This window comes from Podarcis vaucheri (assembly GCF_965113315.1).
Source record: "Podarcis vaucheri genome assembly, chromosome: 10".
In the NCBI taxonomy this organism is placed as follows: Eukaryota; Metazoa; Chordata; class Lepidosauria; order Squamata; family Lacertidae; genus Podarcis; species Podarcis vaucheri.
In genome coordinates, this window is record NC_138748.1 from 11,001,694 (window position 1) to 11,020,403 (window position 18,710).

Here is an 18,710-nt window from a genome sequence, read left to right on the forward strand (position 1 = left end):
CAGAATCTAGGTGGAGAAACTGTGTGTGTGTGTGTGTGTGTGTGTGTGTGTGTAACACAATTAGTATTTTCTTTTCCAACTAAGAAAAAATGTAAGAATTTATTTAGGCAAACAGGAACCAAAACATATGGTTACAGGGTCCAGCAGAGATCTATAGGTTACTATATTATTTCTAATGGTTGTTTCATAGTTTAGGCTTAATATATTATTGACAGATTCATATCAATAACTGATTCTAGACTAGATGTGAATTTATTTAACGTAATTTAACTAGCAGAACTGAATTAAATACTGGATTGAAACTCACTGTGTCAAGTCATTGTCCCTTGCTGGGTTAGGTAAAGGGACCCCTGACCATTAGGTCCAGTCGTGGCCGACTCTGGGGTTGCGGCGCTCATCTCGCTTTATTGGCCGAGGGAGCCGGCGTACAGCTTCCGGGTCATGTGGCCAGCATGACTAAGCCGCTTCTGGCAAACCAGAGCAGAGCACGGAAACGCCTTTTACCTTCCCGCCGGAGCGGTACCTATTTATCTACTTGCACTTTGACGTGCTTTTGAACTGCTAGGTTGGCAGGGTTAAACCATTATAAATCAGATGTTATTGTTCCACACAATATTCGGAAGAAGTTGCTACAAAGATAAGCTGGAAGTCATGCAGAATGCAGTGAAAGTCTGCTCAATATATGCACTTTATTGTCAGAAATTGAGGTTCACTCATTGGCGGTGCAAGCTTAAGAGGGAAAAATGTGAAACTTTAGTCAAGGTGCTATGTTCTTGTGTTTTGAGATATGAAACTTGAGTTCTCAGTGTTTAACACGTCATTGCTTGATACGTAGTTAAGCAATGAATGTTTGTGGGAGAACTGGCCCCTCAGACTGATGATGGGAGTTGTAGTCCCAAAACAGCTGGAGGGCTGAGTTTGGGGATGCCTGGCCTGGGCCATGTCAGCCTTTTCCTTTTCAAAAGCTTGCAGCGAGCAGAAAAGCAAACTGTCTCACTTAAAGGCAGAGCTCAACCCTGGAATCTGTTCTGGAGATCAGAACAGGCCTGCAAATATGCCCAAGCATATGCAGTGAGCACTTGCCTCAAGAAGCATCTTTGGCATCAAGACGACAAAACTTTTTATAAAAGAAAGGAAATGGTTTATTGCATATTTACAAATAAACAGTAAACAGATGATAACATTGGCAGGATTACTGTAATAACCTGCAGTTTTATAAGAGTATATATTTAAAGTAGACAAACAAATGAGCAAATTAAGTTAATTTGGAATATGCAGAAAATACAATAAATAAATAAATGTAGGGAACTGCAGAAAGGGAGAAGGAAGGAAGTCAAGCTTTGAAATGGTAAAACGAGTGTGCAATTATTGAAATGTATAAAACTGAAAATCATGAATGAATGTTTCTGGTCAACGTGGGACTCAAACCCATGACACCAAGATGAAGCATCTCATGCTCTAACCAACTCAGGTATCCTACCCATGTATTTGAAGGGTGACTCTTTAAATACACATCCTTTCAAGCACATGCATTTGGAGAGGATTTCCTAACTTGAAAGAGAGAAGACCTGAAATCAGGGCCGGATTTCAGTTTGACGAGGCCCTCAGCTACTGAAGGTAATGGGGCCCTTTATATGTCCAGCTGTCCTTCGTCAACAACAAATTGTCGCTGTTTTTTGTGTTGAATATATGCTATATGGTAATTTATGGACCTATGAGGTATCTAAAAACCATTTGCACATAGCAAAATATGTATTTTATCAAAGTAATTGTTGAACTGAAATACAATTATGAAGTATATTAATAGTGAATTTTTGGGGGGAAGAGTGGGGCCCTAAGCTATAGCTTGTTTAGCTTATACGTAAATCCGGCACTGCCTGAAATACAGAACAAACTATCAACACAGGAGGTGGCATTTTAAGCCGAAATAAGGGACCAGCCTTGTATATTATATACAGGGCAGGTGGGCACCCTAAGCCTATTTAAAGCGGCGTGATGACGTCACAGTGCAACGTGCGCTTGCTTGCTCGGAGGCGCCAATCCCCGCTGGGCCCCGTGAGCCTGACTGGCGCTCATGAGACTCTCAGGGCGTCGCGGGTTCGAGTCCCGCGTTGGGCGACAGGTTCCCAACCCCGCCGATAGGCCGACCCTCGCGGCCTCTTGCCAACTCTGCGACTCGTCGTCAGAAAGACCTCTCTGGTGGTGGGGGAAAACTAAAAACAACACCACCGCCGCGGCCTAGCGGAAAGCGCCGCTTCCCCGCCCTCGGCGAGCTGGGCTCCGCCCCGCGGAAGGGAGCCGAGCCGGGTCCGTGAGGGGAAAGATGTTGGGCGCCGCTCGGCGGCACGTGGCCTGCGCTTTGTCGGGCGGCGTGGACAGCGCCGTGGCGGCCCTGCTGCTGCGGCGGAGAGGTGAGGCAGCAGCCGCCCGGGCGGCGGGTTTCAGACGGGGCCCAGCGCCTCGGCCTTCCCCTCACGCGAGCTCCGCTTTTTCCCTCACGGGCCGCGGGAACGGAGCCATCCTCCTTCCCCTCACGGCCGCCGCCGCCGCCTATCCGCTTCTCAGCCGGGGAGGGGAGTTTGCAGTTGTTTTGCTCGCGAGTAAGCCCCCAGGGTTGATTCCCGTGTCTTGAGTGTGGCGGGAGGCCTTCTTCCCGCAGCCTTCACACGTGTCTGGTCAACACACACGCGAGTCTCTCCCTCCCTCCCCCTCCTTTATTCTCCTCAGGGAGCCGGTTTCCTGGGTGGGATTTATCTTGTTTTATTTATTTATACAGGTTCGCCCTATTCATACGCAAAGACGCCCTTAAGAGAGGATTTTGTAAGCGAAAAGACAATGGGAAGGCTTTCCCCGTTTGCTTGCCTTACTGCAGAGGAATATTTGAGGTCATTGGGAGAGTAAAAATGGCTCTCCCGTACTATTTCAGACACATGGTTTATATATTTAGATATGTGAGCGTTTATGGATATTCTGTATTTGAGACCTTAGAATTAATAACACCACAAAGTTTCTTCCAGGGAGAACAAATGAGAAAACTTTCTCAAGTCTGCCTGTGTGGCTCTGTGCAAGATTGATAAATGCATTAGTAGTATGTCTCCTTCTTGCGTGAAAGGGGTTCTTGTATCTATTGTAAAAGCCTTGTGTCACCCTCATCTTTCCACGGACATTATACTAATACACAGTGTTACAGTGGTGTCCCGCAAGACGAATGCCTCGCAAGACGGAAAAGCCGCTAGACGAAAGGGTTTCCCGTTTTTGAGTTGCTTTGCAAGACGAATTTCCCTATGGGCTCGCTTCGCAAGACGAAAACGTCTTGCGAGTGTTCCGATTTTTTTTCGCTTCCCCCCCTTTTTCTAAGCCGCTAAGCTGCTAATAGCCTTTTAGCATCTAAGCCTTTAATAGCCGCTAAGCCGCTAATATCGCTAAGCCGCTAATAGGGTTGCTTCGCAAGACGAAAAAACCGCTAGACGAAGAGACTCGCGGAACGGATTATTTTCGTCTTGCGAGGCACCACTGTATTTTTATGGGAAAAGGGGCTGGAATTCCCCATGAACGCCTCCCTTGTTCTCTTAGAATGGCAATGGCGCCCACCTAAAAAGTTCCAGCTGAAAAACCCCTTGCTAATAAAGCCTTTTGACTACAATTCCCACCTTCCTTAACTATTGGTTAGGGTTAGTAGGAGTTGTAGTCTAAGATACCTGGAGCACAGCAACTTGGAAGAAGAAGAGTTTGGACTTGATATCCCGCCTTTCACTACCCTTTAAGGAGTCTCAAAGCGGCTAACAATCTCCTTTTCCCTTCTTCCCCCACAACAAACACTCTGTGAGGTGAGTGGGGCTGAGAGACTTCAGAGAAGTGTGACTGGCCCAAGGTCACCCAGCAGCTGCATGTGGAGGAGCGGGGAATCGAACCCAGTTCACCAGATTATGAGTCCACCGCTCTTAACCACTACACCACACTTGGGAACTGCCTGTGACCTTCATCCATCCAGTTCCACCTTCCTTAGCAATTCCAAGCTCTGAAATGCTTCACTGTCCAAATCCAAACTATGAAGCTCTACTATGAAGCCAAAATAACATCTATTCCTAATCTGAGTATACCTTGGTTTGTTTGTTTTTTGTTTTGAAGCAGTCTTCTGTTACAGCGTGAGGCTTTGCAAAAAAAGGAAAAAAGGCTTGCTGAGAAAGACACAGCTGTTTTCGACAGCTTGCTTAATTTGCAAGGTTAGTCTTGAGTGATTCTTCATGCAAAATATTTTCTTCTTTCTTGTCCTCTCTAGGGTACCAAGTGACTGGAGTGTTTATGAAGAACTGGGACATTGTGGATGAACAAGGAATCTGTTCTGCTGACAAAGACTGTGAAGATGCTTACAGAGTTTGTCAGATACTAGACATTCCATTTCACCAGGTTTTCTATGTAAAAGAATATTGGAATGAAGTCTTTAGGTAAGAGAGTTTTCATTAAAGATTTGCCAAGATAAAGCTTCGCATGGCTCTATGCAGTAATGAAGTAAGGGAGGCTGGTATCCCCAAAGTCAGCTTAGGTCTGTGCTGTAATGCAAACCTTTCTGCATATGCACAGACACTCTGAATGACTGACTGCATTTCCTCCACCTGCAGTGGATATTGGTGGGGTTGCAACTTTAATCTTGCTTTTTTCATCAGAATAGGACTTGTAGAGCGCCTGTTTAGGAAAACATGCCGTTATACATGTGCAGAGTGATCATTAAAAACATCAGTTACTCTTTGCAAATCTATAGACAGGGAAAGAGCTTCCATGTAAGAGGGCCCCCTCGTATGATATTCAGGCACAGTGGTGTAGTGGGGGCACATTTTTGGGATGGGGTGCAACCAGTCCCCCCACAAAGGCCCCTTCTCCACAGGGCTGCATGCAGCCCATCTATGACCTGGAGAGCAGAGAGAAGGAGCAGTGTTGCGGTAGCGTTGCAGCCCCTCTCCTCCACTTGCACCGGGCTGGGCCAGGTGCAGTGATTCCCCTCAGAATTTCCAATTTTTATGTTTGACTTGGGGCAAAATCATTCTCCCCCCACCCATCTCCCCCAAATCTTCGCATTTCTACACCTTTGACATTTTTATTGTTATAGCCCATTTTAATCTAATAGGACTGCCTTCTCCTGCAAATGCTCCTGAGGTATTTTCCATTTCTTTTAGGGCATCTTGGAGGTATAACGAATAGAGAATGCATGATGGATGTCATGGCCTTGCATCCTTGTAAAATTTCCTTAGGGGAGACTCTGTGAATAAATTTTTCATGTACTAAAGGCTCTGATGGATCACTGTGTCTGGGATGAGAAAGGGTGTGTGTGTGTGTGTGTGTGTGTGTGTAAAAAACAAGGTTTCATTTCCTTGTAGCTGATAGGTTGTTTGCTTGATATATCTGGAGATATATGCTGTAGGGCAGTATAGAGTGCTACAAATGGTCATTTTTCTTTTATAGAAATTTGTTTTATGATTTTGTGGGTTCATTTTTTTTTTTTATGGGAGGAGTGGAGCGTGCCAAATCTGAGCAAGTGCCAAATGCTTCTTCTCCAGATAAAGAGCTTGGCTCAACCTCTACTGAGGATTCAACCTCTCAGTTTGTAGTCATAATTTATTTACAGCTAATGGTCGAGACCATGCAGAACATTTTATTGTTGTTTGCAATGATGGGCTCATAAGGCGCTTTGAGCACCTCATGAGCTCAAAAAGCAGGACTCCGGTGTTTAAAATATATGAAGACACAATATGACGATGTCCATTTTCAAACCATAAAGTTCAACCAGGTTCAGCAGAATTACCTTTGGAGGCTGATTCCTGTTCTACAATGCAAAGAAGTGAGAGAAACCTTTGCAAGAGCAAGTGAATATCCTCTTATGGTAATGCTTGATGGAATAGGGCATACATCCCTGCTGATCAACATGCATATTCGTAACTATAGACTTCATAGCTAATTATATTGTATATGTGAACATCTATGAATTGTGCAGTCAAGGTTTACAAATATACAGTTTTTATTTGCAAGTTGTTGAAAGCATGCCTGCAGATTTTAAGATCTTGATCTTAGTAGTAGTTCTTAATCATGGTTGAATATAATAAACCCTGAACTTCACAATAAGTGCTAAATACAGGAAGAACTGCCATGTTAACCTCAGAGTTTCTGAGCATAAGAAGAAACAACTTCAGTGAAATCCAGACAGGAAAGCTTGTTCAGTTCTAGTCCTTTTGCTGGGATGAAAATACAAATGAGATACTTGTTTTTACATAAAATGTGTAAGATTCCTGGTAAGCCCATGGGGTTAGATTTAGGTTAAACCTTGGCAAACATGGGTCTGAGTTTCCAAATGTTCATAATCATTCTAGTTTTCTTTACAGCTACCTCTTAAATGAATATGAATTGGGAAGGACCCCTAATCCTGATATTATATGCAATAAGTACATCAAATTCAATTATTTCCTGGATTATGCTGTGAATAACCTTGGTAAGTTGCTTGCAGGTGTGTATTATCTACAACTTAACCAAAGGACTGTTGCTTAGTAGAGCACATGCTTCGATTGCAGAAATTATCTGGTTCCATCCCTGGCATCATCAGGTGGGGCTGAAAAAGCCCCATTTGAAACCATGGAAAGCCATAAAAATATTTAACTTCTTTATTTCCTGGTATCCTGTATCCTATATACATTCTACCCGAGGTGGCATAAATATAGTTCCCAGAAGGTCCCATCCAGGCAAGCAGTGACTTGTCTAACTTCAGTTAGGCGGTGGCCTCATAAACATTCACACCAGTGGTCTGACTCTGTATAAGCCAGCTTCTTGTGTTTCATTCCTAAATGCCAATAAAGAAACTGCAACCAAAATCAGGAGCAAGCCCTTGAGAAAGTGATACAGATTTTAAGACTGGCCTCTTGTTTTTTCAGGATTTAGGTGTACCATAGAAACTAGCATTGTTATGTAATATGTTGGATCTTTTGTTAACATAACAGCATGTTCTAAGCTTCTCTCTGAAGAATCTCCCATAACATGCACATATTATTTAAACGTGCCAGGAGCAGATGCAATTGCCAGTGGACATTATGCAAGAACTTCTTTGGAAGACAATGAAGTATTTCAGCAAAAATACATACGCAGGCCAGAAGGACTTTTCAGGAATAGATTTGAAGTAAGAAATGGTAAGTGGCCTACTGCTGAAACCCAGATCTTATATTTAATATAATTTATTATGCTGAGAATTGGGATGAGTGGGGGATATGTAACCTACATATTTTTGCCCATAACATGTATTTTGCAAAAGATATCTTAGGATAGGGTAAGATAGGGAAGAAAAAGCTGAAGCTGAAGCAGAGCAGACAATTGTTGCAAGTTTACCTTATTTGGTGAAGAAATTCTGGAAAAGCTACTGTATAGTACTGCTCATTGTAGACCCCATAAACAGGATGCTTGCCTTCGAGTATTGCCTGAACAAAAGTTTGGTTATTTACTGTTTTGGGTTGCCTTGTGTATATTTTAGGGCTGTTGATTGCCCGGATGTATCTTATTGTTTCAGCTACTTTGTAATGGCCCATGGGTGAAATAAATGAATCAGACTTTACTTGATTTCATAGCACATACAGAAAGTATTATATTCTGAACGACAATGTGCAGTACATTCTGATGCAAAGTTTTCTATATTTGTTTATCTGCAATTTATGTTCCATAGCATCTGGAATAATTCACAGGAATAGCTTCTTGCTGGGTTGGGCTAAAATCAAATGAAACGTTTATTGCAGCTCTAGCTGGAGTTTCTCTTTGGTTGGTTATGGAATAGTTTGTGCACGTGGAGCTTCCTTTATTAACCATGAAGCAAACTGCACATATTTCCATAGGCTCACACTGAGGAGCTCCATGTATATAGTATCCGTTCAATTGAAGTGAGTGGGAGGGCATAATAGTTGGCAGATGAAGTGTGTACATCAGCACTTATTTTGTCTGCAAACAATTGCTGCTTTGTGCAAAGAGTGTTTTCTTAACATTTCCTTAAAATATGCATCACATTTTTTTTTTGTAATGAGAAAATTTGGATAGTTTTCTTATTAAACTTGTTATCTTTTGTAATATTCTCTTTAAGTAATAGTCAGAAATACAGCGAAGGAAACATGCGAGTGAAATGGGCTGTGTATAGTCAATGTAATTTTATTTTATATCTTTTCCTTCACCTCCCTCTTCACAGCTGTAAAACTTCTTCAGGGAGCTGATCATTTTAAAGATCAGACATTCTTTCTCAGTCAGATCTCACAAGAAGCCTTGCGGAGAACTATTTTTCCTCTAGGAGAGTTAACAAAAGACTTTGTAAAGAAGATAGCTGCTGAACATCACCTTCACCATGTACTGCAGAGAAAAGAGGCATGGTAACTCTTACTGTCTTTTCATCAAAGCACTTAGAGGGGCAATGCTCACTGAATGGGTCTTGTGCCACCATCAAAAAATGAGTGCAGCAGTAGAATTCTGTCATCCTCAAATTGTTTTTATCACCCCATTGTTCTCCTGATAAGAGCTTGTTTTGCACACTGTGATTGAAATAGAGATGATTGTAACAGTTCAGTATGGTTGTTCCCTGGACATAGAAGCCACTTGTGGAGAAGGGGGAAGTTGCCTGGCTCTACTGGGTCCACCTTCTGTGTTATGGCCCTGTTCCTGGGCATTCATGCATTGGTACTGAAATGGGCATTGGAAAAGTCTGTGCCATGTGAGTGGGGCCGATACCAGCCATGGTATTGCGGGCATGATCACCGGTCCTGTTCTCCATGTGCAGCTGAATTGGGCTCTTCATTACTTCTGGAAAACATTTCATGGTCCCAACTTGTGACGTTTTTTGTTTGAACCATTGGTATTGCTCACTGAAAAAAACTAGCTTTTGTAATGTGTTTAAAGCATGAGTGGTTAGTGAAGTGTATATTTACAACTCTTGTAATCCACACACTGAAGTATAGTGTTTAAACAAACCTCCTGAAACACTGATATGATCACTGTTCTGTTTCTCCATTTTAATATACCAATTTGTGGCAGTAGTTCCGAAGAAGACAAATTGAAAGGGTTTGCCAAAGAGTGCTTTAGCTTTTACCACATTTCAAATTTCTGGTCCAGTAGAGTTGAATCTGCATGACATGTCACCAGAAGGTGTTGCATAGTAGAATCAGGCATGAAATGACCATGACTATATTATAGTATTCTTGCCATAGGGTGGTCAAAGAGTTTCTTTCTGGGATTATGTGTTTCCTGGAAGAGTTGATCAGGACGAATGTGGTTTTCCTCTCGTGAATTAAGACCCTAGTTTGTGGAGTAGGGAAGGTGTTTGGGGATCAACCCATTAATCTGGTAAGGGTTGTCATGGTTTTGTGTGATGGTTTTCTGGATATAATTAGCAATAAAGAGGTGTGTGGGAATTTCAGTAATTAACAGATGAGGTGATAATGTGCAGGAATTAGCATCCAAAGCAGGTATAGTGGAGAGACTTCTGCTTAACTTCTCTTTTTCATCTGAACTACACGGAATTTCACTTTCCTGCCTTTTTAAACCAGCTGTTAGTTACTGAGATCTTTTGTAGGAGAGACCAGATATAAATGTTTTAATAAATTAATATTAGATTTTTATTTATGTACTTCAGGGAAGGATGTTGTCTTTGATGGAAATTGAATTTTGCTCTTTGCTCTGCATGTTTCTAGGTATATCTTCTGTGCTGTTAAGACTTTTAAAATATCCATGCTTTTTTATTTGTTGTTTGGTCACGATGGTCAGAGTTTCTGTTCCCTTGTTTTATTTTAGAGTATGGGAATCTGTTTTATCGGTGAAAGGAATTTTGAAAAGTTCCTTCTGGAGGTAAGTAATTACGAATTCACCACATTTATAAATAACTTGTATCAAAAATGAAGGACGCTGCTGTTTTGCTTTGGTTTAATTTTCAGATTGTGGCCTGGGAGTGGGTTTTTACACACAGTTGTTTTCCTTGCAGTATTTGGAGCCCCGTCCAGGCAACTTTGTTTCCATTGAAGACAACAAGGTCATTGGAACACACAAAGGTCAGCTGATATTTTGTTACTCTGTTAACGTTAAATGTCCCTTGTGTACGGAAAAAATGGACTGCTCTTTTGTAATTTATTTGCATTTAACAGCACGGTTATATATGAAAAGCAAGTTTTATACCTCTGTTTTCTGGCTCTCTGACCCCATATCTCATGAACAGGAAGGGTACAGAGGCATCAGAAAGGACTCTGAGTTCTGTCTTTCCTGAGTTGGCCCAGCTAACAGTAGATTAAATGTTGAGCCCCGGTGCTTGTAGAACGCAATTTGTGTCAAAAGCATCTGGTTGTAAAAGCTTCAGATTTGGTAGTTAGCTATTCTACTGCTGAGTTCTGTTTCTGTTTTATTAGCTGATAAATTGTAGGGAAATGAGCCTTTTTTAGGCTGACAAAATTTTGATCCTTTAATCTCTTTAAAGTAAATGGTAAAGCAGTATAAACATAAACACGCTTAAGGAAGGAATCTGTTAATGCTTGAAATTAGACCAGACATGTAAAGGGAGAACAATCATTTTAACAAAGAAAGGAATTGTAATAATTGCTGGGCTTGGCCTTCAGCAGCGTGAGACTTTGCGGAGGCTTTTCGGCAGGGTAGTTTTGCTGTGCATTTCTCATTAAATCCAAAGGAAGCTGTGGGTTTTGACTCCCCAAAGTTAAGCCTAAGGTTTGGGAATGGGGTTGTGAGACTGGAATGTTCATTTCTCTGGAGGCGACTGGTCTGGGGTCTTGCACACCCTTCATTCCCTTAATACAGAGATATCGAGGTGGTTCCAGTCCTTCACAGTGATTCTCTTCTTCATAGTTGGGTAAAGGTAAAGGGACACCTGACCGTTAAGTCCAGTCACGAATGACTCTGGGGTTGCGGCGCTCATCTCGCTTTACTGGCTGAGGGAGCCAACATTTGTCCGCAGACAGCTTCCGGGTCATGTGGCCAGCATGACTAAGCCGCTTCTGGCGAACCAGAGCAGTGCACGGAAACGCCATTTCCCTTGCAAGATGGAATATATAGGTTTAAAAGATTTGTAAGGAGGAAGAGGCCTATCCATTCGATGGGAAAACTATTGCATATTTATATTCTCATTTTAGTATCTATCTAAAAATTACACATTTCAAATTTGTGCATGTAACATGTAAATGTGGACTTTTATTGGCTATTGGTTTATTTATATGATTGAATGCAATCCAAAATATGTTCACTGAGAAATGCTGGTGTAATAAAATAGAAATGAATGTGAGTTATGAGCCATAATTCTCACTTGCAGATCCTTACCTCTACCTTCCACTCATTAGGTGGCCTTTTTCATGCCACGATGGTTGACTTTCCAATCTGTAACTTTCAGACGCTCTCTCATCTTACAGGGCTTCTGTGAGAATTACTGAAATAATAGTGCTTCAGGCAGTAGAAATATACTATATAACCCCAGTTTGAATGTGCCCATTGGTTCAAAAGGGTTGGCAACCCCTGTTCTATTGTCTACCTTGTGATTTAAGTTAGCCCCTCAGTGCAGTTTTGAAGGCAAATAGTACAAATAACCGTTGCTGTAAATACATCTACAAATGGGTGGCTTAAATTTGCAATCTCTATAGGCCAGTGGCATGATCAAACACAGTAAGATTTTAAATTGTAAGACAAAATGTTGGTAGAATTCTTGTCTTTGTAAGTTTTAGGTAGTTGAACTTTCTTCCATAATAACTGAGAACATTTTTTTGTTTCCTTGGTGAAGTAGAGCAATACCCTCAATTGTAACAGTTTCACAAAATATGCTCAAATCTCCTCTAATGCCTGCTTATTTGCCAATTCGTTATCTGCTACTTTTCTTGATAAATACTGTTCCAAAGGCCTAGAAGGGAACTTGTGCCTGATCCTAGCTAATGAAGTGTATAAATATGGAGTATTTTTTGGCATTTGAGGCAGGTGTAGCAGATGATTGTCAGCATATTCTGCATTGTTGAATCACACTTTTAGAAAAGGTTTTTGACTTTATATACTCAGGCTTACTTTTTTGGTCATTTTTAAAAACAAAAATGAAAATGCAACAGTTCATGAGTGTCTCCTAACTTTTCATGAGTTACTCATTCAGAAACTATGTTTTTAATCTGTAAGATTCTGTTCTCTGTTGAAATGGTAGGTTGCGATTTCTGGAGGAACAAAAGGCTTAGCAGTGTTAACAATGTGAAATATATATTTTATTTTATTTTTTATTTTTAGGTTGTTTCTTGTATACATATGGCCAGAGAGCTAGGCTAGGAGGCCTCAAAGATGCTTGGTTTGTTGTAGATAAAAATATTGCCTCTAGGGATATCTTTGTGGTAAGTTTTCTAATTCTGTGTACCGTTTGTAATTCCTGCCAAAAAGAATGTGGTTATTATTGGCCTAAGATTCTTGGCTTTTCCATTGAAAAGAAAAAGAAAAGCCGTTAAGTTAGCTGGTGTCAAGTTTTATTACATCCTGTTCAAACTGGCTTTTGATTAACAAGATTAACAAGATTCTTTGATTAACAAAGATTGAAAAGGATGTTGGCATCAAGAATCTAATGGCATGCACTGAAAGAAATTGTTGAGTTTTACCTTAGAACTAATACAAGTTAGTCTTAACAAATATATTACTATATCTTTGATTAATAATGTTTGTCCTGTGCAGTGTAGGGAGTGTTTATCATGGTATATTGCCTAAAACCTGTTTAAAATCCCAAATTCCATAGTAAAACCATGGTTTAGTTTGCATAGCTAAGCTTTGCCTACACACACCCCTAGACATGTACAGTGGTACCTTGGTTTAAGAACAGTTTAATTTATGAACAACTTGGATTAAGAATGCTGCAAACCCAGAAGTAGGTGTTTTGGTTTGTGAACTTTGCCTTGGAAGCAGAACATGTTCCGCTTCCTGTTGAGTGTGTTGCATTTGTAAATTGAGTCCCCCGCTGCTATGGGAAAGCACGCCTTGTTTTAAGAAGGGACTTCTGGAACGGATTAAGTTCCTAAACCAAGGTACCACTGTAAAAGGAGACACCCAGTAAACCTGCTTGTCATCTTGCAAAATGAGGGGCTGGTAAGGCAAGGAAAACTGCAAAACTGTTTTAGCTATTTTAGTCATGCTGGCCACATGACCTGGAAAGCTGTCTGTGGCCAGACGTCGGCTCCCTTGCCCTGAAGCGGGATGAACACTGCACCCCATAGTCGCCTTGGACTGGACTTAACTGTCCAGAGATCCTTTAGTTTTACCTTTACCTGCTATTTACAGATGCTGCACTGTGATAGGAGCCCATAACACCCGCCCACTTCAAATAATCATTTCACACCCTGCATTTTGGCCTTTCTTTAGCCATTCTTAGGCAAGAGGTTGCTAACCTGTGACCCTCTAGATCAGAGTTTTCCAAACTTGGGTCTCCAGCTGTTTTTGGACTACAACTCCCATCAACGCTAGCTAGCAAGACCAGTTGCCTGGGGTGATGGGAACTGTAGTCCAGCAACATCTGGAGGACTGCAGGCTAGGCATCCTTCCTTGAGATTCAGAAATCATGCTTAAAAGCAAGCAAGCCAGTTTTTATGTTTGTTGCCATCCCTTTTGTAGAAAATGTAAGTACTGAAATCTACAAACAAGATAAACCACTGTCCTTGTGATCCCAAGGTATTCTGTGTCCTATAGGAAACCCTGAATCTTGCAGAAATTTTCATGGTTTCACGGATGTAGTTTCTCTCTTCCTGAAATAAATATTTGAAGCAGTGACGTCATTAAGCATCAGACTTTTTAAAAAATTGAGATCCAAAGATCCAACACAGTCTTTGGCGATCACTCATAGCCGAGTAAGATTGTCTTCCATGAACACATTTTTAACAGTCACTAAGTGACTGTGGAGGCCAATTCTGGATCCACACGTCCTTCCACAGTGAGGACCTTTGTTTTCGGGTGGGAGTTGAGCATGGTGAAGGTTTACCAAGCGTGCCTTCCTCTTAGCACGTTTCTCCCTTGCGTACTGAGTTCGAGTGTCTTCAAAGCCCATGACGCCTTTGGTAAAGGCTGTTCTCCAATTGGAGCGCTCGCAGGCCAGTGTTTCCCAGTTGTCAGTGTTTATACTACATTTTTAAAGATTTGCCTTGAGACAGTCTTTATACCTCTTTTATTGACCACCAGCATTACGCTTTCCATTTTTAAGTTCTGAACAGAGTAGTCGTTTTGGAAGACGATCAGCCGGCATCCGCACAACAGGACCAGTCCAACAAAGTTGATGTTGAAGCATCATTGCTTTGACACTATTGATCTTTGCTTCTTCCAGTGCACTGGCATTAGTTCGCCTGTCTTCCCAAGTGATGTGTAAAATGTGTAGTCAAAAACCACAGTATTGCAAATGTGGCTGTGAAGTTACTAATTCATAATGAAAGAGTGGCTTTGTAACTGTTTTCCTTACCCAAATGCTGGTTTTATTCATAATGATCAGCCATGTGGTCAGCTAGTTTTAAATTAAAATTGTTGTACCCACTTCCAAGGCACCCTCTACAGACCATCCTGCACTTTATAGAGATCTCTTGCGGACAAACAGGGTACACTGGATCACAGAGGAACCTCCCGCAGAACTGATTCGGGACAAAATGATGGAGTGTCATTTCCGCTTCCAACACCAGATGGCACTAGGTGACTAGACTTCATTCATTCATTTTACTTCTGTGGGGAAGGTGTTTGGTATTACAGTGGTACCTCGGGTTAAGTACTTAATTCATTCCGGAGGTCTGTTCTTAACCTGAAACTGTTATTAACTTGAAGCACCACTTTAGCTAATGGGGCCTCCTGCTGCTGCCGCGCCACCAGAGCCCGATTTCTGTTCTCATCCTGAAGCAAAGTTCTTAACCCGAGGTACTATTTATGGGTTAGCGGAGTCTGTAACTTGAAGTATATGTAACCTGAAGCATCTGTAACCCGAGGTACCACTGTACTAGGAAAGGAGCCAGTATTACTGCACATTGACATTTATTTGGATTAGAAGATAGTATTCAAATTTGATGAGAATGCGAAAGCTAGTTCTTTAACATCTATTTTATTTTATTTTGTGTTTAGAGCCTTGCACCTTAACTCTAAATCAGGATGGGACTGTATGGGTGACAATGGTCAAGCCAATCAGGGCTCTTGCCCCAGGCCAGGTAGGTACTGAAGATGCTTTTGGTTTCTTCCTGTGTGTTAAATTTACAGCCTATCAGTGAACTGGGACTTCCTTCCTGGGTGGGGGGAAAATATGCTTAGGATTACAGCCTTAAGCATCTCACCGTATGAATACAAGAGCCCTGGACAGGTAAAAATCTTTGTCAAAATATGTTTGAATTTCTTTGTTTCTTGGCTCTCAATTGATCACAGTTTGAACTTTTAAAGTTGATCTTACATAAATTGTGCTCCACAATAAGTCTCCTTGGATTTTTTTCTGATACATAATGACTTCTTCTGTCAATAAGTTGCAGCGTATATTCAGTGCAGCAGTCTTATTCAGTTACCTGAGAGCAGGCCTCATTGCATATATCGGGACATATTCTTTCATTAACCTGAGTAGGACTGAGCTGTGAGTCTGGATCTCTCACTCGGAGGCAAACATTTTCTTTTCCATCCTAGTGTGCAGACTCCTCTGTAGGCTTGTTAAGTGAGTATTTCAGTATACCTATTAGAATATCTCCCGCCTGGAGGGAAATACTGTTTCTAATGGAATTTTCTTTCCTTGTTGCACAACTTTCTGATCCCTTGCAGTTTCATTTTACTAATTAGCATTTATTGGGTACTATAAATTCAGTCGTCCCTATTTCTTTTTTTTAAAGAAAGTTGTAGAATGTGCATAATGGACTGCTAATTATAGTGAAAGAGGCAACACTAAGCTCTACTTCTTTCATTTTCCGTGAGTCAGTGCCAGATCCTGTGGATGTCTGTTTGGAAGTGGGACCCACTGAGTTCAGCAAAGCTCACTTCCAAGTAAATGATGAGAAGGCAGTGGCGTAGCGTGGGGGGTGCAGGGGGGGCCGGCCGCACAGGGCGCAGCATCTGGGGGTTAGGGTTAGGGGGCGCAAATCCACGGGTTAGGGGGCGCAAATTACTTACCTTGCCCCGGGTGCTGACAACCCACGCTACGCCACTGTGAGAAGGGATGAGCTGTAGCTCAGTGAAAAAGCACATGCACAAGGTCTCATGTTGCACTCTTGGCTTCTGTAAGAGCAAAACTGGGAAAGACCTCATGAGATCCTGGGAAGCAGTTGCCAGCTGTAAAAGACAATGCTTGGCCATGATGGACCAGTGGTCTAATGTAAAGTAGTACAGTGCTTTGAGAGGGTGCAATACCTTTTTTAAAACAGATGAATAAATGAGAACTCTAGCTGTTGCCCACTTCCTTCTGTTCCATTTTCATCTCACACTATCCTAGAAGAAATGGGTTGCATTTTGGAAAGCAGCATAATGGCTTCAACAACCGACGTGAAAACGCTCAGAGCGCTTTCTAAACTGCAGCCTCGCTTCAAGGTGGTGACTCAAGCAAGCCCTACTGAAATCTTGAGAGAGTGATGCGAGTAGCCAAGCGCAGGGTTGTGTCCACAAAATAGTGAGACTTAAGAACACTTAACTTTTCAGAAGAGTCTTGCCATTGAATTCTCATACACAGCTGAGTAGTTTGTTTTATTTGGACCTAGCGATGTCTGGAGTCACCAGCCTCCAAAACTGCAGGATGGCTTTCAAATCCTGCAAATTTAACAAAAAAGGATCTACAATACAACATAAAAATGTGTGTATGTGTCCCGGTGTGCAGATTAATTGATGCTATGGGCTGTGTGCTTGTGGTCTATTGATGGGTGTGCTAGATAGTAATGATTAAGTTCAGATGTTAGTCTCCTAGTGAAGAGAATTTTTATTGGCACCTTTTGTGTGGTATATCAAAGGAAAAGCATTTAACATACTTGCCATGGAATGCAACACTTGCCTTTTTGTTTATTTAGAAGATTGCTTCTTTAAAACTATATTGTATATCTATATATCTGTGCAGTTTTTATATATATTGAGTTTCACACATACCAATAACTTTGATGCCCTTGCCTATTTTTTCACATTGCCATGTTCAGAACAGGAGAGCTTACATGTGACTTTGGTTCTGTGTTCAGTTTTCTATTCCTTGCAGTTACACATAACCCTCTGTGTGCTGTAAACATTGTTGCCATTTGTCTTTTCAGTTTGCTGTTTTCTACAAGGGTGATGAATGTCTTGGCAGTGGAAAGATTTTGAGATTGGGTCCTTCGGTGTATACTTTGCAGCAGGGCAGAAACAGAGAAAAGACGGCTGAGAATGGGCCTGAGGTCAAGGTAGAACCAGCCACGTGACTGCTTTCTTTCATGCAAAGACTTTGTTACTTAATGATGTTGAATTAAAAGAGAGAGATCAAACGGTCTTACAGTTACAAGAACACATATGAATACACACATTGACGTATTTGTTGGGATATTTTCACGAGGTGAATTATGATAATACTTTAGAGGGTTTTTAAAAAAATGAAATGTTTTTGACATGATGAATGACCTGTGGTGGTGAGAAACAGAAGAAGATTTACTGTTCCTAAGTTGCTGCGGTCCTCTGCAAGGAATTCCCACACATCAGGGTTGATGTTACCAGCCTTCATGTCACGTTTTCAGACATCTTTGTAATCCGGAGTTGGTTTTCCAATGGGCCTGGTGCCTGAAGCCAGCTCCCCAGAGAGCACGTCTTTGGGGATCCTTCTTCCATCTTCCATTCTGTGGTCATGACCAAGCCAGCTGTTGGGAAAACTCCATAGCACCTGGAAAACTAGGAACTGTGGAATAACGTCCTGGCTGTTTGCTGAATCTCCTAGATTTCTCTAACCTTGAAAGAGGTGCCTTTGCTTATCAGCTTGTGTAGCGTTCCCTGTGATAGAAGGAAATACAGCCATTTAAACATTTTGCTTGATGTAGACATGACAATTTGGAACACAGGAATCCGCTTATACTGAGTCCAATCATTGTTCCATCTAGCCACAGCACTGGTGATTAGCTGTGGCTCTCCAATTGCCCTGTGTAAGAGCAACATAATTCTATTTATATTGTAAACTGCCCTGTGATCCTCAGATGAACGTCGGTATACAAAATGAACCGATTAATTACTTAATTAAAAGACGATGAGCAAAACCTCCTGGCAACATCTGGGGGAAAGCCTTCTGTTAGTATGGCACCTCTTTCGTCTAATGAGGCTTGTGCAGGAGAGATTCTCCATGATTTTTCTCCAAAGTCTGAGATTGTAAACTTTATTAAGCTTTTTCCAACAGTGTGTTTCTTCTATGGATCAAAATTGTGCCTCTGTGAGGAAAGGTGCTTTAGCTTTTCAGGTTCAAAATTCTGTATTACTGAAGAACAGTTTCCATTTTCCACACTTGTTAAATGACTCATTTGCGAGTTCCTATGCCAACAATAAATAAAATGCTTATGAGTTACTATACATCCAGGAATCTAAGAATATGAACAAATGATTGAATCGTGTGTCTGGTTATTTGAAATGTTTTGATATGACGAGAGCATATACAAATCCCCACCCCTTATGAGGTAAATGTGGGGTTTTTTTTAGAGTGTTCCTTAAAGTTTTACATGTACCTCAGGGCAGCTTTTTCTGAAGTGCTGGGGATCTTGTTAGGGCTTATAAAA

At 41.5% G+C, this 18,710-nt stretch overlaps 1 protein-coding gene across 1 annotated transcript; it reads left to right on the forward strand.

Annotated features, from left to right (window-relative positions):
• The first annotated feature begins 2,239 nt into the window (after positions 1–2,239).
• TRMU (tRNA mitochondrial 2-thiouridylase) lies at positions 2,240–18,507 on the forward strand. The gene is made up of 11 exons (XM_082239939.1): positions 2,240–2,411; positions 4,280–4,445; positions 6,372–6,478; positions 7,044–7,166; positions 8,204–8,376; positions 9,796–9,849; positions 9,983–10,049; positions 12,259–12,359; positions 14,535–14,679; positions 15,100–15,182; positions 17,235–18,507. Exons 1-11 carry the CDS (start codon positions 2,324–2,326, stop codon positions 17,379–17,381), a joined length of 1,254 nt encoding a protein of 417 aa, XP_082096065.1. The 5' UTR covers positions 2,240–2,323; the 3' UTR covers positions 17,382–18,507.
• Positions 18,508–18,710: the final 203 nt, after the last annotated feature.